The 27240-nt window shown below is 47.8% G+C and overlaps 1 protein-coding gene across 9 annotated transcripts in view; it reads right to left on the bottom strand.

Moving 5' to 3' along the window:
* Positions 1 to 27240, bottom strand: part of ATP9B (ATPase phospholipid transporting 9B (putative)) — a 249489-nt gene that overhangs the window by 119260 nt on the left and 102989 nt on the right. For all 9 annotated transcript variants that reach the window (XM_042909654.1, XM_042909656.1, XM_042909655.1 and 6 more), the window contains 2 exons: positions 17515 to 17595; positions 5852 to 5927 (listed from right to left, as the gene is read on the bottom strand). In XM_042909654.1, coding sequence (XP_042765588.1) covers positions 5852 to 5927; positions 17515 to 17595 — 157 coding nt within the window. The remainder of the gene's footprint in view (positions 1 to 5851; positions 5928 to 17514; positions 17596 to 27240) is intronic.

The following is a 27240-nucleotide window of genomic DNA, read 5'->3' as shown; positions in this document are numbered from 1 at the left end:
AGAATCGGACACACACAGCTCTCGTACAAAATCAGACACACACAGCTATCGCACAGAATCGGACACACACAGCTATCGCACAGAATCAGACATGCCCAGGCATCGCACAGAACCGGACACACACAGCTCTCGTACAAAATCAGACACACACAGCTATCGCGCAGAATCGGATACACACAGCTATCGCACAGAATCGGACATGCCCAGGCATCGCACAGAATCGGACACACACAGCTCTCATACAAAATCAGACACACACAGCTATCGCGCAGAATCGGACACGCCCAGGCATCGTACAGAATCGGACACACACAGCTCTCGTACAAAATCAGACACACACAGCTATCGCGCAGAATCGGACACACACAGCTATCGCACAGAATCGGACATGCCCAGGCATCGCACAGAATCGGACACACACAGCTCTCATACAAAATCAGACACACACAGCTATCGCGCAGAATCGGACACACACAGCTATCGCACAGAATCGGACACGCCCAGGCATCGCACAGAATCGGACACACACAGCCCTCGTACAAAATCGGACACACACAGCTATCGCGCAGAATCGGACACACACAGCTATCGCACAGAATCGGACATGCCCAGGCATCGCACAGAATCGGACACACACAGCCCTCGTACAAAATCGGACACACACAGCTATCGCGCAGAATCGGACACACACAGCTATCGCACAGAATCGGACATGCCCAGGCATCGCACAGAATCGGACACACACAGCCCTCGTACAAAATCAGACACACACAGCCATCGCACAGAATCGGACACACACAGCCCTCGTACAAAATCGGACACACACAGCTATCGCGCAGAATCGGACACGCCCAGGCATCGTACAGAATCGGACACACACAGCCCTCGTACAAAATCAGACACACACAGCTATCGCACAGAATCGGACACACACAGCTATCGCACAGAATCGGACATGCCCAGGCATCGCACAGAATCGGACACACACAGCCCTCGTACAAAATCGGACACACACAGCTATCGCGCAGAATCGGACACACACAGCTATCGCACAGAATCGGACATGCCCAGGCATCGCACAGAATCGGACACACACAGCCCTCGTACAAAATCAGACACACACAGCCATCGCACAGAATCGGACACACACAGCCCTCGTACAAAATCGGACACACACAGCTATCGCGCAGAATCGGACACGCCCAGGCATCGTACAGAATCGGACACACACAGCTCTCGTACAAAATCAGACACACACAGCTATCGCACAGAATCGGACACACACAGCTATCGCACAGAATCGGACATGCCCAGGCATCGCACAGAATCGGACACACACAGCCCTCGTACAAAATCAGACACACACAGCCCTCGCGCAGAATCAGTCTGCGGGCCACATCCCCCACATGTGGTGAGTATTTAACAGAGTCCTCGTGTAATTTTACTTGCATCATCTACTCAAGTCTGGTGAAGGCTCTCATGTGTGTTACCTCATTTCATGCTCAACAGAAATGAGTCCTCCGTGTGGAGTGCATTTTCTTCGGAGCCTGTCACGCGCTCTGACTGCTAACGTCACTCAAATCAGCACGAAGTATTTGGAAGACTCTCCACTCTCGTTGACAAATGGCACCTAGTTACGGACCGGTATGGGCTAAGAGGTCGCATACGCCCTGTATACGTGGCAACAGTGTGCATGTGGGGAAGGGGATATCATGAGACCAGGGAGGGGACACGACAGAGCACAGCCATCAGAAAGTCTGACGAAGATCCCATGTCGTAGAGACAGACGGACCCAGAGAGCCACTGTGCACTATCAGTTAGGAACCTGCCGGGTCGGCACCCGTCTCCACAAACCCCCGAGCACGGGCTGCCCATCCGCTACAGCGATTCCGCGTGCCCAGGACGGTGGGGACGGCAAAGACTCCGGCCAGCGGCTGAGGGTGCTGGTGACCCAGGTGCCAGACCCCACCCGGATGCACACGGAGAGACCGAGGCCGGGGACGCGGCTGCTGCTGTGCCTCGCACCAGGTCTGGGCTCCACCAGCTGTGCACACAGTCGGGGGGTGGGGATCGGATGGGCCGGAAGGGAGGGCAGAGCTGCCTCCCCCACCTCCTAGCTGCCAAGACCGCCCGCCCCATGACACGCAAGGCTTGAGAAGAAGCAACTCCCAGCCCTTGTTGGGAGCGATGAACTGCGTGCTGGCGTGTCTCTGCGGTCCCCCCCCCCCCGCTGTAGCAGTGCTTCACCACCACGCTGTCGTGTGCACCCACACCAGAGCTCTCGGGGTCGGGTCCCTCCAGTGGACCCTAGGGGGACAGCTTCTCCTGCCACCTCTAATCCACCAACCTCTCTGCAGCAGGAGCCTCACAAACTATGCATGCTAAAGGGACAGGTTTGATTTTCAAATTTCTGATCTGTCATGAGGACTAGTTTTAGAAAATGCCGTGCCCAAAATTACCAAGAAAAATGAAACAACCAAAAACCAGAAACAATATATATGTACAAATTCTTTTGACACTGAATTACTTCATATCCAAAGGGGTCACCCTGGACCCCCGTCTGCACACACACCCATCAGCCCTGTCCGGCGGTTGGGGGGGGGGGGGGTTGTCACCCTGGACCCCTGTCTAAGCACACGCTCCGCAGCCCTGCCCTTGCGGGGGGGGTCACCCAGGACCCCCATCTGCACACACGCCCAGCAGCCCTGCTATGGGGGGCAGGGGGGGGGGTCACCTTAGACCTCCGTCTGCACACACACCCAGCAGCCCTGCCCTGGCGGGGGGGGGGGGGGGGCGGGCGGTCATCCAGGACCCCATCTGCACACACGCCCAGCAGCCCTGCTCTGGGGGGGGGGGGGGGTCACCTTAGACCTCCATCTGCACACACGCCCAGCAGCCCTGCCCTGGGGGGGGGGCGGTCATCCAGGACCCCAACTGCACACACGCCCAGCAGCCCTGCTCTGGTGGGGGGGGGTCACCTCAGACCTCCGTCTGCACACACGCCCAGCAGCACTGCCCTGGGTGGGGGGGGGGGGGGGGGGGGGCCGGTCATCCAGGACCCCAACTGCACACACGCCCAGCAGCCCTGCCCAGGGTGGGGGGGGGGGGGGGGCGGGGGCAGTCATCCAGGACCCCAAGTGCACACACACCCAGCAGCCCTGCCCCAGACGCACATCTCTGCTTCCAGGCTCTTGGCAGTTAAGTGTGCTCAACCCTGGCTACCACGGCCGCTCTCTGGGACATGACTCTGCTCTGGAGAACGTTTACGAATCCTACAAGGGGAAGAAGAGGGCGGCACCGTGAGCATCTGTGTCTGCCCCTCTTGTGGGACCCTCAGCCCTCGGGTCCTCTGTGTTGTTAACTCGAGTCCTCGACCCCACGCATCAGAACCCCAGGGCCGGGAGGAAGGTCTGTGTTCACTTCACACAGGAGGCAACCTGAATCCCGTTGACACATAACATTTAAAAAAATAAGATTAAAAAAATTCCAATCTTTCCTTCTCAACTTGTAATCAAGTATAAAGAAGACACGAGCCCTTAATTGCTCACATTATTAAGGTTTTTAACTAAGGTAAGGATGTCTTAAAATACTTCAAATTAATGAAAACAGTTTGCATTTTTTAAATGTCCAAACACAAATTAAAATTAGATGTGTCTTATTTAAATTTTTCTGAATGGATGGTTTTAGAGCTACAGAAATACTTTCTTGGAAGACAAAATAACCCTGGGCAAACTGAAGTCTGCACATCATGGGGCAAGAAACGGTTCTCAGGACGGCAAGCGTATCTGATGCCTAATGCGTGCACCGCCAGGGTGCACAAGCAGGGGCCACCGGTGAAAGGTCACCTGGAGAGAGGGCAGGAAGGCGGGTACAGGGAACGAGCCTTCCGGTCGGGTGCTTCTCTGTCTGTGGGGAGACAGGCCACAGTCCAATACGCAGGGAACACAGGATCAAATAAAATGAACGGTTTAAAAAGAGTGTCTTCAATATGACGGGAACAAAACAGAACGTAACTCTAGACAGAGAAAATGTAAAATCTGTGACCGACGTTAGCTAACGTGTGGTATATTGTAAATATTTGTCTACAAACTATAAAATGCTATGGGCTGAAGGGTGACCGCTGTGGAGGACAGCCACCTGGATTCAAATCCTGACCCTGGGACAGCCCGGCCGCGTGACCACGCTAACGTGGGCCTCTCTGAGCCACAGTCCGTGGCCCGTGCAGCGAGACGAACAAGGTGAGGCTCGGTGATCCTCGGGGGTCAGTGAGGTGAACAGGAAACAGCCACGCGGAGGAAGCGTGAGCACAGGATTCGGAGATCTCTCCTGGTGACGGTGCCCCCTCCACGGTGACTCCAGGGGCACCGTGAGTCTCCCCTCCCCGAGGCCTACACGGCCCGAGACCTGGCCTGCGCCCCCTGAGGCTCTCCTGCGCGTGCTATCCTTACTTCCTCTTTCTCTTTATTTTGAGAAAATTTTTAAAATCCATCAGTATGAAAATCCTGAAACACCTCATGGAATTTCTATGAAAATTGTCCTGTATGCCGTCACCCTTTCTCTGGGACATGTAAGGCAGTGTATAGCCAAGTCCCCGTTGACCCTCCATTCCCTAAAAGGTGAACACGTACCCACACGGGCCCTCGCGCACACGCGCACAGAACCGCCCTGCGTGTGTGGCCGTCTCTTCTCCGTGCGCCAGGCACACGGACATCACCCTCTTCGGCCCACGGGGCACCAGGCCCTCAAGCGGCTGCGGGTGCGACAAGAATCCTCCCACACCTTTCCGCCCCCTCGTCCGGTGCACCTGTCTATTCCTCAATCTAAGCCCCGCCCCTGCTCTCACCAGGTAAGGACTGAGGCGTCTATGATTTCGGGGCGCCCTCTCCTTCCCTGTGGCACTTCACACAGCTTGACGTGGCAGCCTCACTTTAGCAGAGTCTCTCTTCCTTGCCCGTGAGCGCCCGAGGCCAGGACCCGTAAGCACTCCGCCCCACGCTGCATCACCAGCGCCCGGCCCGGAGAGGGATTCTTACAAAACCACCAGAAGAGCGACTGAGCTCCCAGACAGGAGGGCGGCCAGCGTCGGGCCACAGGTAAGACACACGGCCCTCCCCTGATCGCGTCCTGGCCTCCCACCCCTACCAGCATCCTTCAGGCTTCCTGCTTCTCAGATTCAGTCCCACTTACCACTGGCAAGTCGACTACTTTTCTGGAAAGCTGATCATCATTTAGATTTCAATACTCCAGAGATCTTCACTTTCCGAAACGTAAATTTAGGTGACCTTCCTGTTCAGCCACTAGGAGTACTCCAACATCCTCCAATTTCACTCAAAAAAAGTGAAGGACCTTTACCCTGGCCCCCAAAGGCCCAACATGAACTACATCCCAAGGTCCCCCCTGCCTCATCTAATACTTTCCTCCCCGAAAGACAACCCACCACAGTGGCCTCCTATGAATTCTGCGGATGACTGAGGAGGAGTTGGAAGATCCCTCAAAGGCCACCACGCGCCCCGGGCCCTGCCCCGCCGCCTCTCGGTAAGGACCACGCGCCCCGGGGACACCGACAGGCTTGCCAAAGAGAGTCCTCACGGCCAGCAGAGCGCCCCTGCCCCGAGGCACGGAGAGCAGGCACACTGCTCGCGGCGGCTCTGGGCCCTGCCCCTCAGAGTGAACGTGCCAGGTGGCACACGGGCCACAGCCAGCGCTGGCCTGGGACGCACAGCCCCAGGGCCTGCCCCCGGCCCCCAGAGCATGTTGTTACGGTCCCCGTGTGGGACAGGCATTTCCAGAGACACTGCGCAGAATCTCCCTTGTGTGAGCGTCCACGCTAACGTAAGAGCTTACTTCTTACCTGACGCCACAATGGTGTTCGCCCACAGTGTATTTTCTATGCTGAGACTTTCGTGAATGGGCGGGTCACTGTCTTCCTGTTCAGATAGAAAAGGAAGAAAATGGCAAGTTAGCGACTTTTTTACGTTAGATATCCACAGTGATAAACCCGAGTGCACAAGCCGGCGCACTTACTGAGCGCTGGGACGCACTGCAAAATAAAGTGAACAACGAGGGACTCTAGACAGAGGATTCTGGGAAGACGGCAGAGCAGGGGCCCCGGGAATCTCTCCCCCCCAGATGACAACAGCAGGGGCGGAACCTGTGTGATGGGGCTGCTTTGGAACTGTGGACTCTGCCCGAGGCCTGCCACGTGTCCGGGAGAAGTAGTCGATTTTGGTCCATTCCAGCTCGCAGCACAGCAGCACCTACCCGTCCCGCGCCCCAGCCATGTGGCAGGCAGCCGGGCACGTGTTTCTGGAGCAGCCCGCAGAAGCCAGGTGGACGAAAAGGACCCTGTCCCCCAAACGCCAGGAGGCCATGCTCTGACCACACAGGTGCGGACTCAGAGGCTGGCGGCCATTGCTGTCACCCCTCCAGCTCGAGTGACTTCAAGGGGATAAGTGCCCTCTTATCCCCCTTTTGTTTTCCACTTTTCCCCTTTCGGGAGCCACACGTTAAAGACTAGGACATTCCAGAACAACTGCACACATGGGGAAAAAAACCAGCAAGTGACCGTGCAGGCCCAGGGAAAGGCTCGGAAAAGACCTGAGAAGACATTAAATGTAGGCCGACCCCCGGCAAAGAGACAGTCTGTAATAATTAAAATAAACCAATAAATATAATGACTAAAAACCCAGCAAAACCTGAGGGAGAGATTTTGCCTTCTAGAGTTACCACATTACTATCTTAAAAAAAACAGTTTCAACAATAGCAAGGCATTAAAAAATATAAATAAAACAACTCAGAAAATGACAGCTGATTAAAAGGAAAAATTACAAATCAAGAGAAACTATCCCTGAGAAAGACCTGATGTCAGATACACTAGACAAAGACTTTAAAAGAAAAGTACTGAATAGGTTCCAAGAAATGAAGATGTGGAGAAAGCCAAGAAAACAATGTGTGAACAAAATGTAAATTATCGACAGAGATAGGATACCCCAAAAGAAACCAAAAGACACCAAAGAGCTGAAAAGTCCAATGACTGAAATGACAGTTTCCCTGAAGATTCACGGCAGATGTGATGAGGCAGGGGGGTCAGCAAACCCGAAAACAGAGCAACGGAAAGGACCGAGTTTGAGAAAGAGAATGAAAACACGTTGAGGAAAATTAACAGGCCTGACGGACTGTGGGGCACCAGGGACCAAACCCATAAACGGATCGTGGGATCCTGAAAGGGGAGGACGCAGTGAAAAGGGCAGAGAACACATGTGAAGAAACAATGGGTGAAAACACGCCGAATCTGCTGGAAGTCGGGAATGTAAACACTGCAGAAGTTCAACCACATCCAAGCAAGATGAACTCAAAGAAACCCACAGAGACACGTTGGAACTTTGTCTTCTAAAAGACAAAGACAAAGAGAGAATCTTGCAAGCAGTTTAAAAAAAAAAGCGGCAGCAGCAGCAAACCATCACACACAAGGGGCCCCCGATAAGGTTATGTACAGATTTTTCATTAGAAATTTGGGGGGCCAGAAGGCAGTGTGCTGACTGATTCAAAGTGCTCGAAAACAGCCACAGCCACACGCACGCACACTCACGCACACGTCGGCCAAGAATCCTAGATCCAGCAAATCTGTCCTTCAAACGTGAGGGCGACATCAACACCTTCCCAGACAAACAAAAGCTAAGACGGCGTGTGAGCGCTGGACCTCTCCCGCAAGACCTGTGCCGGGCGGTCCTGCAGGGAAGGGAAGGGACGCCGTGACTGGAACATACACGGAGAAGTAACACCCCAATAAAGACAAATAGGCAATTATAAAAGCAAGTGTTAGCATAACGTGCTTGGTAGCTGCCCTTTTTGTTCTCTATGCGATTGAGGAAACTCATACACAAAAGCTAGTATTGTCACTTTGGTCTGTACTTCCAAATCTTGTTTTCTGCATTACTTAAGAGGCTGGTGTTAGGAGAATTATTAGCTTATGTTTTTAGGCACAGAACACATAAAGAGGTAATTGTGTGACATCAGCAAACACAAGGGAGGGGAAGGAGCCATACAGAAGCAGAGCCTCGGTATGCTATTGAACGTAAGTTGGTACAAATTCAAATTGGAGTATTATATCTTTTAGGATGCTAAATGTAATCCCCATGGTAACCGCAAAGAAAACAGCTATAGAATATACACAAAAGGAAATGAGAAATTTAAACGTTTCACTACAAAAACCAACTAAATACAATAGAAGACAGTAATGTAGGAAATGAGGGACAAAAAACCTACAAGGCATTTGGAAAAAAAATGAACAATGACAGAAGGAAGTCCCTTCTTTTCAGTAATTACTTCAAATATCAATGGATTAAACTCAACAATCAAAAGACAGAGATTGGCACAATGGATAAAAACACATGATCCAACTCTATGCTATCTACATGCGGAGGCTCACTTTACATCCAAAGACACAATGAGGTTGCAAGTGAAAAGTATGAGAAACATATTCTATGCAAATAGTAAGCAAAGTAAGCAGATGCGGCCACAGGAATATCAGACAAAATAAATATTAAATCAAAAAAGGTTACAAGAGACATTTTATATTATTAAATGTTCAATAGGGCAGGAAAATTATAAACTGTGCATCTAACAAAAACTATAAAAATATATGAAGCAAAAACTGACAGAATTTAAGAGTATTGAAACAGCTCAGCAGTAATAGTTAGAGACCCCAGTACCCACTCACAATTATGGCCCCAGTATCCCATTCACAATTGTGGCCCCAGTATCCCACTCACAATTATGGCTGGAACCATCAGACACAGGTAAGTAAATAGAAAACTCAGCACAATAAACCAACTAGATCTAACAGACATACAGAACACTCCACCCAGAATAGCAAACACATTCTTCTCAAGTGAACACGGACATTTCCCAGGACAGACCTTATGTTACCAATGAAGTCTCAACAGATCATCATATGACGTATCTACTCCAACCACGATGAGATAAAGTTAGAAATCAGTAACAGAAAATTCACAAAATTGTGGAAATTAAACACTTTTAAACAACGAATGAATTAAGAAGAAATCACAAAGGAAATTAAGAGATGCTCAGACACAAATTATACTGAAAGTACAACTTACAAAAACTTACGAAGTGCAACAACGTAAGTGGTGCTAAGGGGGAAACTGACAGCGATAAACGCTTATATTAAAAAAGAGGAAGCTCTCAAATCGATGACCTCACTTTACAATTATGGGACTAGAAAAAGAATAAACTAATCCCAAAGCTAGCTGAAGGAAGGAAAAAATAAAGATGAGAACAGAGACAAATGAAATAAATAACAGAAAAACAATTTAAAAAATGAATGAAAGCTGGGGCGCCTGAGTGGCTCAGTCAGTTAAGTGTCTGACTTTGGCTCAGGTCATGATCTCGTGGTTCATGAGTTCAAGCCCCACGTCAGGTTTTGTGCTAATAGCTCGGAGCCTGGAACCTGCTTTGGATTCTGTGTCTCCCTCTCTATCTGCCCCTCCTCTGCGCTCTCTCTCTCTCTCTCTCTCAAAAATAAATAAACGTTAAAAAAATTTGTTTTAAATAAAAAAATTCAAAAAAATGAATGAAACCACAAGTTGGTTCTTTGAAAACATCAACAAAATTGGCAAACCCTTAGCTAGGTGGACTAAGAAAAAAAGAAGACTACTCAAACTACTGAAATCAGAAACCAAGGTGGGGACACTGCTACAATTCTACGTTAATAAAATGATTATAAGAGAATACATTAGCACCTGTGTGCCAAGAAATTTGATGAAATGTGTGAATTTCTAGAAACACAAAACCTCCCAACACTAATCATGAATAGAAAATGAGAAGAGACCTATATCTAGTTAAAAGACTGAATCAATAATAAAAAATCTGATACAGAAACACCCTGGATCCAATGACTTCACTGGTGAAATATACCAAAAATTTAAAGAAAAAGTAATTTCCATCCTTCTCCAACATTCCAAAACATTAATGAGGAGGGACATCTCCTAACTCACTCTATAAACCCAGTGCAACCTTGGTACCAAAGCCAGACAGAGACATGACAAGAATAATAAACTAGAGATCAATATCCTTTATGGTCACTAATGCAATAATCTTGTAATACTAGCAAATAGAATTTAGCAAAATATTAAAAGGATTATACAGTATGACCAAGCAGAATGCAAGGTTGGTTCAAAATATAAGCCAATCAATGTCATACCTTACATTAACAGAATGAAGAAAAAAAATCCCCATGAACATCCCAACTGATGAAGAAAAAGCACCTTTCAATACCCTTTTATGATTAAAAAAAAATGAATTCAACAAACTAGGAAGAGAAGGGAACTACCTCAACATAAATAAAAGCCATATTAAGGGCATTTGTTGGGATGAGCATGGGTGTTACACGTAGGTGCTGAATCACTGGGTCCTACTCCTGAAACCAATACTGCACCGTATGTTAATTAATTATACTTGAATTTATACAAATTTAAAAAATAAAAATAAAAGCCATACATGAAAAGGCCACAGAGACTATCATCCCAGGTGGTAAAAGACTGAAACCTTTTCATCAGGATGCCTACTTTCACTGTATCTATTCACTTTGGAACATAGTACTCAAAGTTCAAGCTACAGCAATTATGCAAGAAAAAGAAATAAAAGCCATATGGGTAAGAATATGTAAAATTACTTGTCTACAGATAATATGACCTTAAAAGTAGAAAACACTAAAGATTCCACAAGAAAACTCTTTGATTGAACAAATGAATTCACCAAAGTAGCAGGATAACACAGTCAACACACGAAAATGACTTGCATTTATATACACTAACAGTGAACAATCTGTAAAGTGAATTATAAAAAACGATTCCTCCTAGCACCAAAAATAATAAAATATTTAGAAACTAACTTGAAAGACCTATAAAATAAAAATTACAAAACGGCTGAAACAATGTAAACAAGACATAAATAAATGGAAACACATCCCACGTCCATGGATTGGAAGACAATATTGTGAAAATGTCAATACTACCCAAAGTGATCTATAGATTCAATGCAATCCCTCATCAAAATCCCAATGACCTTTTTTTTGCAGAAATAGAAAAAACCCTCCAAAAATTCATATGGAACCCCAAGGGACCCCAATATCCAAAAACAATCTTGGAGGGAAAAAAAAAAAAAGAACAAAACTGGAGGAATCACACTTTCTGATCTTGAAACTTACAACAAAGCTACAGTAATCGTAACGCTGTGGTGCTGCCATAAAGACAAACACGAAGACCAATGGAATACAATGAACCCTTGCATATACGGATAAATAATTCTTGGTGAGGGTACCAAGACTTTACACTGGGGAAAAGAGTCTTCCAACAAATGATGCTGGGAAAACTGGATATCCACTTGCCAAACAGTAGAGCCACCCTTCCCTAATACCACGTATAAAAGTAACAAAACGAATCAAAGACCTGAACGTAAGACTTACAACAACAAAAGCGTTAGAAGAAAACACAGGACAAAAGCGTCCGACTCTCGACCGATGAGGACATGATGCTGAGTGAAATAAGCCCGTCATGATTAGACAAATACTGTAGGATTCTAGTTACACGAGGCGCTTAGCCAAAACCATCTCAGAGACAGAAAAGAGAATGGTGGTCGCCAAGGGCTGCAGGGAGAGGGAATTGGGAGTTAGCGTTCAGTGGGGACAGACTTTCAGTTTTACGAGATGAAAACAACACGGAGGTGGATGGTGGTGAAGGCTGCACGACACTATGAACCTACCTAACGTCACTGCATTGTACACTTAGAAACGCTTAAGATGGGGGGACGCCTGGGTGGCTCAGTCGGTTAAGCGTCCAACTCTTGATTCGGGTGCAGGTCACGATCTCGTGGTTTGTGAGTTCGAGCCCCGCACCGGGCTCTGCGCTGACAGCGCGGAGCCTGCTTGGGATTCTCTCTCCCTCTGCCCCTCCCCCGCTCGTGTGCTCTCGAGTGTGCGCTCTCTCTCTCAAAATAAAACAATTTAAAAAATGCGTCAGATGGTAAACTTTATGTTATGTGTGTCTTACCTTAACAAAATGAAAAAAAAAATCACAAAAGTAATGGAAATTTAAAAACGAAATTACAAGTGGGAAGAATTACTTTAATGAATTCATTTTTTGGATATTTAACTTCAATATAAAGTAATTTAAAATTTTCACTAAACTACTACATGTTCTCATTTCTCCACAGAGCAAACCAAAATTATATCTTCTAATACGTAACTTAATAACACCACAGCACTCCTGGGAAATTGTAAAATATTATCACAGATATATTATAAATTAACGCATCGACATTTATTTAGTAGGTGTGGCCAAATAAACTCCTTGCCTGGCGCTAAGGACACGGGTTATGCTTTTCAAATGTATGTATACTCAGGGGAGAAAAAGTGTATCTGTGTTTTATTTTAAAACTGAAACATGTATGTGTCTGTCTCTGTAAAGGCAACAGTTGTGTTTAATTTCTCCTTAATATTATTATCACACCAGAGACTTTCCATCGAACCAAATCTCAAGTTGAAGCTGCACGTTAGCAATGACCACGCGTGGCTGTCAAGCACAGCCACGTGCCACAGTCACCGCAGCAGTAATGCACGCTCCAGTTATCTTTATATTTTCGCGTTTATGTTCAAAACCTAAAATAACTGTCTAAAATCTGGGACCTTTTCCCCTTAATCTGAAGTCCCCGTCTATAAAGTATTGTAACTTTGGCTATGGAACATTCCAGAATAGGGAGTTACAGAAGTCCACAGCCTTGCACCCAGAAGTTCCGCGGGGAAGATGTCCAGGGTGGTGGCCAACTGCCTGTACGTCTCCAAGAAGTGACAGGTCCTCCGCCATCCTGAGCGCTGTGTGTCTCCCTTACATAATGCCACTCTCTGTAGAAGTGCTTTCTATTAAAAATTGATAATCTGCTGTAGGGATATATACCTTAAGATCACAAAGAAATCAAAATTATTTGGGAAGGAGGAAAGAAATTAAAATTGTCAAAGGGGCGCCTGGGTGGCTCAGTCGGTTAAGCGTCCGACTTTGGCTCAGGTCATGATCTCGTGGTCCGTGAGTTCGAGCCCCGCGTCGGGCTCTGTGCCGACAGCTCAGAGCCTGGAGCCTTTTTCGGATTCCGAGTGTCCCTCTCTCTCTGCCCCTCCCCCACTCATACTCTGTCTCTCTCTCTCTCTCTCTCTCTCTCTCTCTCTCTCAAAAAACAAACAAACAAACAAAACGAATGTAAGAAACAGAGGTTTATGCTCCTGGTGTTTTCCTTCTATTCACTCATCAAACCATTTCGAAGTGATATAAATTCTGGCCATTTTGCTAATCACATGGAATATCCTTTCTAGATATTTGGTTCTCTAATATAACTGATCCTCTGATTTATTCGTGAGGCACAAAATCTAAACCAACCTGACAGTTCCCAGAATATGTCCCCTAGAACTGCAAACATCTGTCAGGTGACATACCGGGACTTAAATTTAGTCCAGGGACGGGGCTCCACCCACAGGTGCCTCGCAGGCACGCGACGCGACAGCAACACCAGCAGCCGGTCGGCCTCCTCGATCCAAGCACTGCGTTCAGTGTCTCCCCTCACTGCTTTACGTCACCCTAAGAAGAAAGCCACCCCCGGACGCAGAAGTTTTCTCAGCCTCCAGACCCGGATGCCGTGCAGGGTTCAGAACACGGGTGGCTGCCGTTCCTTAACAACCCACTCGTTTCAAGAGCCGAGGCGGGCATTTAATGCTGCCTCAGTTACACCCCGTGTGAAGAGGAGAGTCCATTCGATTCATTCAAACACGTGGGGTGTCTAAGCAGAGCCCACGCTCGGGTGAGACACCGCAGCCTGGGGTTCTTACGACGCCTAAGCATATTCAGCCCTGTGCCTCGGGGACTCCAAGGCCCCTGCTTGTTTCTCCCACAGGAAAGTGCCAGGCTGCCACGTGGGCCCGTTTTTACAAGCAGCGTAGCCGTTCCAAGTAGAGATGACCATTGCCTGAGAAATGAATAGCCCAAGAAAACGGAGTTTTGCCTTGGGCCTTCATGGTTTTACAGAAAGAGCATCAACTTTCAAAAGAGAACTAGGTGGCGTCTATGCATCAACTGTTTCGTACTTGAATCTGTAACTGAACTGAAAGGACTGACTTCCGATCCATTCAGAGATGGTCTCAGAATGCGACTCTGACAGACACCGTCAGACAGAAAGCTCTGTTAGTCTCATTCCTGCTTCCCAAATATGGTCCACATAGCACATCTTTAAATTATGTGTTCATCTGGGCATTTCAGCCACAACCTAGCAAACTGAGCCCATAACTTGGGTCAATCCTGCCAAGTGCTGCCTCGCACACTTATCGTTTAAGGTGTGAAACGAACGAACACTTTTTAATATGAACTCTGACTCACTTCCACTGCCTCGTGGCAATTGCTATGCTTATCTAGGCAACCACGGTGGTGACCCTGACCTTCCGAGCACGGAGCAGGCGTCCCCGTGGGTCCAGGAAGTGACTAAGACAGCAAAGGAACGCGGAGCCCCTCCCCCCGGCGCGCCCGTGAGGACCCTCGGCCGTCCGGCCTCTGCTGCGCGCCTCCGCTCCTCCTCCTCCAGGCCGCCCGCCTGCAGCTGCCAGTGCGCCCGCGACCGCGCAAGGACCACAGCGTGACCGCGGCGGTCTGCCACTCTTCCGGCTCCCTGATGACGACGGAAGTAGGTTTAAGCATGCGTGCCGCTGCCGGTCGCCTGGTACGGTGTCCCCCGCTGCGTCAGACCCGAGAGGAGTAAGGGCCTTAAAAACTCCACACGAACCACAGGCCATCTACCTAAACTGCAGAGAAAGGTTCTGCGCCATTCCGTTTCGGGAGTTTAAGCCGGCTCTCCCTCTACGTTTCCTCGACTATCTAATCATGTGAACACATCAGTCTCTTTCTCTCACAATTGTGCGTGAACAGCACGGTATCTATGCAGTTTCAATTCTGGATAACGAGGAAGGACTTTAAACTTTTTCTAATATCAAGAAAACCACTGTAAGACATAGCTCCTTATCAGTCTCACACAGGACAGAATAAACACTGGGAAGATGGGAAAGAAACGATCTCCGAGGAACTTTCTCCCCGGGTTTCTGCCTTCTTAATGTTACAGTTTGCCAAGATGAAATTTGCTTTGGGGAGGGAGAGAGCAAAAGGATACCATTTGAGGCTGTTTTTTCCGCATTTAGCAAACAATAGAAATTTGCTTTTTAGAAGGGGAGTATTTTGACTGGAAGAGACCTGAACAAGGACGTGTGCTCTGGTTCTAAGAAATTACAGCAGAAAACGTATTTATAAAGAAGCTTGAATGGTGTTAATGGCCCACAAACATTGCTACTATTTCAAAACTGGCTAGTTTTAAACTCTAAACTTCAGAGAGAATTGCTTGGTCCTGAACAATAAGCAAATCAATTGTGCCACTAATAATGACACGAATCATTTCTGTAACTCAGAATGTCACACAGTGAGCAGCTGAGGTCATCCTGACATGACTCACAAAGCGACGACCAGACTCCATGCAGGCAGCAAAGTACGTACTACATGCACTGCCCCAGGGCACGTGAATTAATTTGCTCTGATTCTTATTTAATTACTCAGGCTGATACAAAGCGTATATTGTTTCCTCTGTGTATCAGGCTCTGAAAAAGGAATCTAAGCAGGTATCACTTCTTCAAACGTTGACTTCATACTTCAGTAATTAAACTGGTGAATTCCATTTTCTGGTGGCGAAACCAGCTACTCAACACGGTTTCTTTCTTTCCTCCTTTTGGAAAGACGCACACAAAAATGACAATTTTTCTCCTTAAACAACCCAGAACGTGACGACGTATCTGAACGGAGTGAAACAAAATCTTGTTGGAAACACCCAAAGGAGACCGCGGAAGGCGGGTGGTTGAACCACGCGTATCAAGAACGTGCCAGAATTCACACGAAGTACATGTAACTTGGGTGAACCGTGGCCTTGATGAAGTCAAAACCCCGAGACCAACCGCCCGTGTGGCGCCCTGGCTCTGGGGCAGACCCTGCCATTCTGGACACTTCTCCTTACAGAAAACTGCAGTTTGCAGTCTTTTCCTTCTCCCAGGCGTGCGGCCTGATCGGTCCGGGGAGGCCGGGGGGACATAAATGCACGTGACTGCCTGGGATCTTTTACAAGCACCAATGTCATCCTCTCTAAGCTGGAAATCCTGAAACGGCCTCTTCCTTCTTTCGACCAGACCTTGGGGATGGAACCTGGCTGCCCTTCCCCATCCTTCTTTCCCCCACCCCGCACGCTCACTCGCGCACACCCACGCTCAGTCACACACTCCGCCACGCACCGCGTGAACTGCGCTTTGCAGCCTGGTCGTGTTCGGCCACACTCTCGCACACTCGCACGGAAGTCGGTGTGATTCCACACATCGTCTAGCAGACACTTCCAGCTCTTAGCAAGCGGTAAGCAAGACAAAGCTGGGAACCAGGAAGGAAGACGGCAAATAATTTTCCAAAATATTAACAGTGGCTAAGCTAATAACTCTTAATTTATTGTACTAATGAAGCCCTTTCGTCAGGCTTTTTCTCACATGTGCCAACTCGTCTTTAACTAGAAGTGCTTTTTTCCATAAATATTTTTGCAAAAACACGAAAGATCTTGGTTTTCTCCAGACCTCATTATACACTTCCTCATGTGTCTCCACCAACATTTCGAACATGCTCTTCTCACTGAAGCACATGTAATAACAAAGTTACAGAACAACGACCATCTCCCCCACAGGCACGCCTGTTTGCATTCCCATAATTTGCCCATCGTCTGACACGTAGTAAGTGCTTTCCCAACAAGGACACCTGCTCACCTGGTGTGTGACCAAGAATGAAACGAAGCTGACTGCACCAACAGAAATCTTTGTACAACAATTGCACCAATTAAAAGTAAACTCCAGTCAGGTACTAAAACCCCTTAATTTTTATAAGGCATTTATAGTATCAGTGTAAGCTGCTAAATCCAAAGTTACTGAGTCGTCCAAATCCTATCAAATAACTGGGGAGAAGGGACTTCGAGATAGAGTAAAACACCTCAATACTGAAAAGGGAGTTCAACGAAACGCACGCGTCTATGTGAGCAAATGAACACGCACATGCCCATCCACACACCCGCTTACTAAAATCAGGCGACGATGTGGCTATTCTAGTGTATTAACTATAACACAGAGTCGAAGCTGAAATGGCAATTTCAGACTTCATCTTACTGACTCCTAGTATTTTCAGGGTGAAGACCTCTTCCAGAGTAAATATGCTAAACAGAAACACGCGGAGACTGGATACATGGAGATTTGAGAACTGGAAACATTCTCTAGGCTTTCCCGCTTCAGTTCAAAACTTCTGTTTTAATTCTCTGAGTACTCTTTCAAATGTAAGGTTTGCTATTTTTAACTTATATGCACAATGAATATATTTGTATTTAACAAAAGACTTAACTTACCCTGGTAAAGGTGCCTTCAAAACTGTGAATATCCAGTTGTGGCTTCTGAGCATAAACATAAGCACTGATTGAAAAAAGGTCCTGGAATACAGAATATCCGAATTAATTACACTATAATTAAGTAAAGTTACATGTAAAATTTTCAATTACCAACTAACATTTGTCATGTATTGTTATCAAAAGCGACGGCCGATCTTCCTGTATTTCGTGCGCCAACTCTATGGGTCAGGATGCAAGGGCAACTAAGAGAAATCATTCATGAGCTCAACAGACGTGCGGCAATTTCTCTTGATTCTAACACACCGCTGCTGCTTAATGACAGGTGTGTGTCAAAAGCACGTGGGCGATACTTACACGACACCTACCGCCTGCGGCTGCCCCACGGGCCCAAGTTTAAAGGCGAAGGTATACTTCCCATCTGTATGCTTTGAAGTTTTGTCAGACCGTGTGTGAGTATTTAGGAGTTAGTGGGTACCAAAGAATTTAGTGAGATTTAAGTAAAGCTCACAATTCCGCAGAAGTTTTATAAAACAACCTAGCAAATCCTAGATTTGTTTACATGCTTTTCTTTCAGCAGCTACTGCATTTGCTATACACAACTGCTTTCCTTACAGCCATGAGCGTGGTGCATTTCTCCCATGTGCCTGAACCACATCCCCATGATCTGTATTTGTAAGACTGTACGGGAAGGCTTCAGCTATCCACACATCATAGCGACTTTCCCAGAACTGGGGTTGAAGTAGGAAAGAAATGGTTTAGGATATTCCATTCACTGGCAACACGGAAGTTTAAATAGCTAAGTCTCCAGAGATAACATCTTAAGCACCTCATTTTAAGACAATTATAAAGGTATGTCTGCTGACTTAGTTTAGTTTTTAAAACTCTCTCTGTATATAATTTTAAAGTTATAATAAGTGAAATGTACTGAAAACAAATTTCAAGTTTTTAATGGTGCATGATAGTTTTTACTGGGAGATCACAAAGGGTTTACAACACTGGAAAGTTCCTCGTCTGTTTGGACTTTGGCAAAACCAAAACCCACATGGGACTCTGACTGCACTGGGCACCAGACGGCCCAGGGGAGAGGGACCTCGTTTTTGTTCTGTGTGGTGACACCACACACCCTAAAGTGCCCAGCATATAACCGACACTATAAGACAAAACCCCAAAGCACGCATCGTAAGTTTGTTACCATCTAAATGGGCTAGTCTATTTTTCACACCGAATCACGTGAACACAAATAATATTGTACGTGGGTGAGTTATACCCACGAATGTAGATTACGTATAGCCGAGTTCTTCAGAGTAAACTAATAAAGGTCTTTTAGTTCTTGATATTTCACTTGTGTTTAAAAATATAATCTTAATTGGCTATCAAAAAGCTGGACAAGTACAACACTACACAGAAACTTAAGAAATCTGTCCTTACGACGGGCCTGAAACGTCAAGGACACAGCAACGAGGAGGCCCAGAACCCCAGCCCGCTGTGCCCCACACGCCTCGGCAGTGCCCTCACCTCTGCGTCCCCCCAGACCTAGTCTCCCTGCCGCCCTCTGAAGGCAGGCTGGCTTCCCTTTCGGTTCCGTGAGCGATCTCCTCAGCAGCGGCAGACGGCACAGGCGCCTGAGGATAACTGAAAACCCTCAACCACAGTCGAACGCACTTCTGAGTTTAAGGTGAATTCTGTAGTGGAAACGCGGGTTTGATACAACAACCCAGTGAATACGGAAACAATTCGTGGAAAAAGAGAGAACTAGCCACTCACACAGGAACACGTCAGACTCAAGCTCACTGCACAGGAAGGTAAAAGCTGTGGGCGGTGGACCTTTGACCAGGGTGGGCTTCCCGATGGGACCCCGCGGAGGGAGGCCGGAGGGACCCCTGCTGCGCACCTCCACCTTGCCCTCAAACTGTCCTCGGAGCAGGGCCGATGCCGGGTCTGCAGCACAGCTCTCACGGCCCGGCCGGGAAGTCGCATCATTTGAAGCCTGGACTCACAGACCCCACGTGCCTGCACCGGACTCCAAGCTGGATGTGACGCTGTCCGCCAGGGCTGTTCCGACCATGGCACGAGCAGTGCCACGCCGAATGCAGGCAGAGGCTCGCAAACACAGCCTGGAGCTGCAGCCGGTGCAAGAATTCAGACCCTTGGGAGGGATGTTAACCACAGAAACCACCTGGGCGTGGGCTGGGCCGGGGTCGCCTGAGCTGCCCACGATCAAGGGCCGGTGCTCTGGTGGGCCACGTGAAATCAAGATGCTTCTGGTACCAACGTGCGACCCCTGCCCAAGCTCCAAGGGGACGGCCCACCCCTCCTGGTGACCCCTCCACGGCCCCATCTGTCTCGGGAACATCTCACCGCTGCTGACTTGTGGTTGGCGTTCCAGATCAGCCATGGTCTGCAACAGAGGACCATGAGCCTGACCCCACTTCCCTCACCTCCCTGCACGTGCACATTAGAGTAAGGCCGTCTGATTACTAAGTGCCACTGTCCCAGAAAGGGAATGGTCTCTTCTGGGCCACTCCCCAGTAAAAGATCGGGACAGAAGGGGGAGCGGGGGGCATGTAAAGGCACTGTGAAAAGGTTTGAAGATTCAGATTTCCTCTTGGCCAATTCCTAAACACAGTGTGTCTTCAGGATTAAGCTATATGAAAATATTTTCCTGGGGCGCCGGGGTGGCTCAGTCGGTTGAGCGTCCGACTTTGGCTCAGGTCATGACCTCACGGTTCGTGGGTTGGAGCCCCGCGTCGGGCTCTGTGCTGACAGCTCGGAGTCTGGAGCCTGCTTCTGATTCTGTGTCTCCCTCTCTCTCTGCCCCTCCCCTGCTCACGATCTGTCTCTCAAAAATAAATAAATGTAAAAAAAAAAAAAGTTCCTGTAAAAAATGCTTTGTGCCTCCTGCATAAAACCCTTCCGGCTCAAAGTCTGGGCGGGCGACATGAGGCCTGCAGGTGGCCCAGCAGAGGCCCTGACACCGGGCAGGAGCACGGGGGAGGGTAAGGTCACGGCTGCCGCTCACAGCTGTTGGCAGGCCCCCCCTCCCGCTGCCAGAGACTGGCATTGGAGATTCAAAGGGGCTGCGGGACCGAGAGCAGCGGCTGCTGGGGTCTCCCACTCAGACGCGGCGCGAACGGTGGACTGCGTGGCTGTAGAGGCCGCGGCCAGGCCTCTCGAGGGAGCCGGCTGCTCTCCCCGCGCTGAGTGAGGTTCAAGGGCGATATGGCCGGCACTCCTCCCGGAAGGACACCACGGCCGAGGGGGTGGGCTGAGCCGAGACAGGAACACAGCCGACTCGGGAAAGGCCTGCTCGCACGCAAGGCTGGGTGGGGTCTGGCAACGTGCCTTTCAGGCGGGTCCCCACCACTCCCAGATGACAACCTCCCGAGTTCAGGAAACCCGGTTCATGCCGAACTCCTGCTTCCCTCCGGGAGTCTGGCATCTGGGCACATGCCTCCGTGAGTCCCCACTGTGCTCGCCTGATAGGGCCGTTTCACACGTGTTCTCCCAACGTGCTGCTGGGGTGTGCAGCCCACCCCGCGTGAGGCCACTGGGAGGGGCTCTGGAACCCGCATGTTGCTTCCTCCAGATTCGCCCCACGAGTCCTTCAGCTGGCTGTCTGCGCCCGTGGCCTTTCGCTGGAATAAATCGTGGTCATGAGGAGGACTGTGTGCTGAGTCCTGGGGGTCCTCCTAGGGAATCATTAAAACTGGGGGTGGTCTTCCCATGTTTACAGCAGCACCATTGACAATAGCCAAAGTGTGGAAAGAGCCCAAATGTCCACCGATGGATGAATGGATATATATATACACACACACATATACAGTGGAGTATTACTCGGCAATCAAAAAGAATGAAATCTTGCCATCTGCAACTACGTGGATGGAACTGGAGGGTGTTATGCTAAGTGAAATTAGAGAAAGACAAAAATCATAGGACTTCACTCATATGAGGACTTTAAGAGACAAAACAGATGAACATAAGGGAAGGGAAACAAAAATAATATAAAAACAGGGAGGGGAACAAAACAGAAGAGACTCATAAATATGGAGAACAAACTGAGGGTTATGGGAGGGGTTGGGGGAGGGGGGAGGGGCTAAGTGGGGGAGGGGCATTAAGGAATCTACTCCTGAAGTCACTGTTGCACTATATGCTAACGTGGATATACATTTTAAAAAATAAAAAATAAAATTAAAAGTGAAAAAAAATACCATTAAAAAAAACAACAACTGGGGGTGGTCCTGAGGCACCTGGGTGGCTCAGTCGGTTAAGCATCTGACTCTTGATTTCAGCTCAGGTCATAATCTCACAGATCGTGAGGGCGGGCCCCATGCTGGGCTCTGTGCTGACAGTGGGAGCCTGTGTGGTGTTCTCTCTCTCCCTCCCCTGCTACCCTTTCACCACTCATGTTCACTCACTCTCAAAATAAATAAATAACCATAAAAAAATTGGGGGTGGTCTTGAAGGTCCCCCAACACAGAGAGTTTACCATTGTTTGAGTTCTGGTATTCATCTTTTGTTACCTGTTTTATTTTGGGTTTGTCTCAGAACCAACGTTTTAGCGTGGCTGCCGTATCTAGACAGAAAACCACAGACTAGCCAAAAGAGACAGAGGTCAAAGACTGGGGCAACCGCAGCAGCTGAAGAGTGATGGTGCAGACAGGGACCTGAGACAGGACAGTGCCTCAGAGGGGCCCTAACTTCTGGCATCGTCTCATCCTGACCCCACACAACCCACACTCGGGGTGGGTTTCCAGCAGCCCCCAACCTCAGGAAAGATAGAGTTCAGAGTTCGACTTCAACCAAGTTAACTACCACTTAAAACAAAACCAAACACAAAACACAGCACTCTTCAGAAGGACATAAGACCATCCAGAATCTCTGCATTTGGATGCGGAATCCAAATGCAATCTTCTGCATTTGGATGCGGAAGAAAGAATCCAAATTTCTAGACCTATGAAGAGACAAGAACACAAGGTCTGGGGGCGCCTGGGTGGCTCAGTCGGTTGAGCGTCCGACTTCAGCTCAGGTCATGTTCTCGCAGTGTATGAGTTCGAGCCCCGCGTCGGGCTCTGTGCTGACAGCTCCGAGCCTGGAGCCTGCTTCCGATTCTGTGTCTCCCTCTCTCTCTGCCCCTTCTCTGCTCATGTTCTGTCTCTCTCTGTCTCAAAAATAAATAAAAACATTAAAAAAAAAAAAAAAGAACACAAGGTCTGTATTCAGCAAAGAATTCAATCAACAGACTAATTCTGGGACACCTGGGTGGCTCAGTCAGTTAAGCATCCAACTCTTGACTTCAGCTCAGGTCACGATCTCACAGTTCGTGAGAAGCACGGAGCATGCTTGGGATTCTCTTTCCCTCTCTCTCTGCCCCTCCCCCACTAGCACCCTCTCTCTCTCTCAAAATAAATAAGTAAACTTTAAAAAAAAAAAAAAAAGGATTAATTCTGAGATGACCAGATCAGAATTAAGAGATGAGAATTTCACAGCAATTATAACATCTCAAAGACTTAAGGAAAAATATTCTCCTAAACAATAATCAATGTGAAACCAAAGCACACACACAAAAATTACATTTAAGGAAAAAGAACCAAATGGAAATTCTAGAATTAAAAAAATACGACACCTGAAATAAGTTTATTAGATGGGCTTAGCAGATTGGGGATGACAGAACAGAATCAGTGAATTCAGGGAGAGATCAAGGGATAATGACTCTGAAGACACAAAGGAAAAAGATCTAGAAAAGAATATGGTCACAGCACCACTGGCAGAATATCAAGAGGTCTAACATGCTTATGCCTGGGATCCTGGGAAGAGTGGAGAAAGAACGAAGGAAACCTATGAAGAAGTAATGACTAGAAACATGCTAAATATGTTAACAGCCCAGACAGATTAAAGAAGCCGAGAAAAACCCTACACAGATTTAAAAACAAAACAAAACAAAACAAAAAAACAGTAACAACAACACTAACAACATCAAAAAACAAAGACACACTGCCAAAAAAACAAAGAAAGGAAAATCTCACAAATCCATAGAGAAAAATGACATATTACACACAGGAACAACGATCAAAGTAATGCTGATTTCTCATTAGAAATAATGGAATCAGGAGACAGTGGAACAAAATATTTAAAGCGCTACAAGGAAAAACACAGGTCAACCCAGAATTCCACATTCAGCAAAAATATCTTTTACCGAAACAGCTGAAATAAAGAGATTTCAGATCAATGAAAATGAGACTTCACTATCAGCAGACATACACTACAAGAAATATTAACAGAAGGGAACTGTTTAGGCGGCAGGGAAATGTTATGCAGTAGAAACTCAGCCTTTTGGAAGGAACGGTGAAGAACAGAAATGATAAACAGCAAAAGGAAAACAAAAATGCTGTTTTTCCACTTCATATTTCTTTAAAATACAAGGGAAACATTGGAACAGCTTACGTGCAGATATAATGCACATAAAAAGTATATGAATGCGTATGAATGTAGATGCGTGCAGAAAAGGCACAATACACTTTCAGAAGAAAGGACAGGGTGAGTTCTCACACTTTATGTCAGGTGACACAATTTTACCTTTTTACAAGACACTTTTAGTTACGTGTGTATTGCAATCTCCAGCGAGTAGGAAAAGAGAAAGAGCTGAATGAAAATCCAATAGATAAAATAAAACAATTGTAAATACATTCACCTAAACTAAAACTGAGACACGGCTGCCCGGCCCGTGAGGGAGGGTCAGGAAAGGAGAGGGAGGGGGGACTGCCGGCCAAGGTCTCTGAAGAGCAGTGGTGGCCAAAGTGGTGGAAGAATCATCGTTCCACAGGAGAAGAAACAATTCTTGAACATCGTAACCGATCAGAGGGAGGGGACATAAATACCAAGACGGGTAACACTGTTCATTTATTGGTGGAAAATAGAAGGAATTTCCATTTGATGTAAGGACAGACTGTCTGCAGACAGAGGCGGGCGGACGAGAAGCCGCGAGAGGGCGGACCAGACTGAAAGCATGGACGCGGACGAGGGCGGCAGGTGACGGCAGACGGTCACGAGGGCTATGGACTTGCTTTCTGGCCTGCGGTGATGGCCTCACAGGTGCAAGTGTGTGCAGTTTCATTATGTGCAATTTACTGCCTGCTGACTTGGCCTCAACATCACAGAAAACACACACACAAGATGACCGCAGGCAGCATAAGGACCAAGGAGAAACGACAGTCACCGAGGGGTGTTTCTCATCTCTGGCCTTTGCGCTCAGAGACACAGAACAATTCACCTTCCAGTCCTGTCTGCCTGCTTCTACTTCAGCAGTCATGTCATTCTAAGTGGTCTCACTTACCACGCGGTCTTTTTTGGCAGCTTCTGTTCAGACTGTGGTATCCTCTCAGATTTCTTAAAATATATTAGAGATTCGTATTTACTCGCTTCTCTTCCCAGAAGACCTAGTTAAGCTAGGCTTGTCAGCTCTCCTCTCCCAGTAGGAGCCCCAACTGGCGGGCTTAAAGAAAATATTCTTGGGGCATCTAGGTGGCTCAGTTAAGCGTCTGACTTCAGCTCAGGTCATGATCTCACAGTTGGTGTGTTTGTGCCCTGCGTCGGGCTCTGTGCTGACGGCTCAGAGCCTGGAGCCTGCTTCGGATTCTGTGTCTCCCTCTCTCTGTATCCCTCCCCAACTAGTGCTCTGTCTCTCTGTCTCTCAAAAATAAATAAATGTAAAAAAAAAAAAAAGAAAGAAAGAAAAGAAAGAAAATATTCTTTAGCAAAAAACAAGCAACAGTCTAAAATGTTACGGCTTCTTTCATTTCTAGAAAACGTATTATTTTGCTGCTTACATTTATCTCCTACTTTAATTTCAACCCAGGTGAGTGGGGAGCACACAAGTCTTCAAGCAGCCTAGAGTTACTTGAACAACAAGTGTGCAAGAACTGATTCTAATAAAAGTGGTAACCATAACAACTCCAGAGGGAGCATCCCGTTCTAAGGGCAGCAAAATCCTCCGAGAGAGCTAACTGGGAAGTGTCGGTGCACACGGCCCAGTAGGAAGTACGACAGCAACTCAGAGAAACTCACCAGAAAACGGAAGGAAGAGACGGTGTGGCGGAGACTCCTGTTAAAGACAGGACTTTCAGGCTTTCGCTGGGCACATGGCGCCACTGAAGAACCCTCCCTCCCTCCCTCACCCCTCTTTCCAGCTCTCACCACGTGGGGCAGAGCACAAGGAGCAGGGGTGGGTGTGTGCCGTAAGGCCCACAGGCCCTCTCCCCGCCCCTGCCCTCCCCTCCTGCTGGCGAGGCTGGAGGGGAGCAGTCACGTGGGACACAGGTGAGGGTCACATGTCAATGACGACAGAGCTGCCCTCTCAGCCTCGGACCACCGACCTCTGGGCTGGTGAGTGAGGGGGAAAAACCTCTCTCTTCTAATTTGTGGTGTATCGGTTCGGGAAGCAGAAACCGCTCTAGATCTCAGGGGCAGAAAGGGATTTGCCTGCTAGATGGAATGAGACACTTCCAAACACACCCGGAGGGATGAGACTCATGACTGAACCTCCCAAAATGACTCTGAGAATGTTACCAAAACGGTCCTCCGCGGAAAACACCCTTGCAACTGCAGAGTTCAAGAGATACCCCGGAGCCGGACCCCAGGGTGAGGGGGACATGACTACACCACAGCTGCCACTTCTGCCCGCGACGCCGAGGGCGGCCCCTGCCGGTGCAGAACTGCCAACAGGGCAGAAGGAGACCCCTTCCTCTCCTGCCCTGTAACTTCTTCTGAGAGTCTGCCGAACCTGGGAAAGCTCACTCACATACCTTCATCAGGGCCTGGAAAACACGCACCGATGCATTTTCACGTTTCTAGAGAACAGAGATGCTCCGCTGGATGAAGGGTGAGCACAGCAGCTCACCACAGCGGGTCGGCTACTGCAGCTTAGAGTATACGTTAACTAACAGAAAGTTATTTTCAAGTTAATTAAGTCAAGCTGGTTTGCACAAGAAAAAACACATCGTGTCACAATTGTAGACTTAGGGAGATACGACAAGAATGCCTAGCAAGCAGCCAAGCGGCTCCTGGGAGAAGGCGCGTCTGGGAATCCTTCCTCATTTCAGCATTACGCTGTGGAAATATTTTTCAAAACGTGAAGCTCGCGTACAACAGACTACCTTCTGATACATGGAGATCGGAGCAACCCCAGCAACAATCCTCACTTCTACATGCACATGAACATTCAGAGGAATGCCTTTCATCTAGTATATTAGACATCAAATGACTGAATAATGGCACAATAATGAGAATGTCATTCGAAGCTTTTCACGATAATTTAAAAATCATTCTGAAGTTTTCAATAATGTAGGAAAGCCTCTGCTATCAGGTCAAGGGCAACATTTGTTCGCATTACTTAAAGGTCATTAAAATACATCCTTAATCATAACATGTGGTTCATTACAAATAAAATTGCCTTTCGTTCAATAAAACTAATTAAATGTAAATGGTGTTGTTTACTGCTACATAGATCTTTTGGAATAAATCAGCAAGTCATGATTTATTGTGACCTCGTTGTTGTTAATAAATCCGCCTGATCGCAAAAGCCAGAAACATGTTTCCCGAATGTGTATGGGCGCCTGAAGCACGCCTTCTAGATGCCTGTGCGGCCGCGAGAAGAGACCCTGCCTATGCAGGGCTGGCAGCACGGCTAGGGCGAAACGGCCTGTTCAAACCGTTAATGTCTGATCACATCAG

The sequence above is a fragment of the Panthera leo genome, chromosome D3 (genome assembly GCF_018350215.1).
Source record: "Panthera leo isolate Ple1 chromosome D3, P.leo_Ple1_pat1.1, whole genome shotgun sequence".
NCBI lineage: Eukaryota > Metazoa > Chordata > Mammalia > Carnivora > Felidae > Panthera > Panthera leo.
This window is presented reverse-complemented; position numbering and strand designations above follow the sequence as displayed.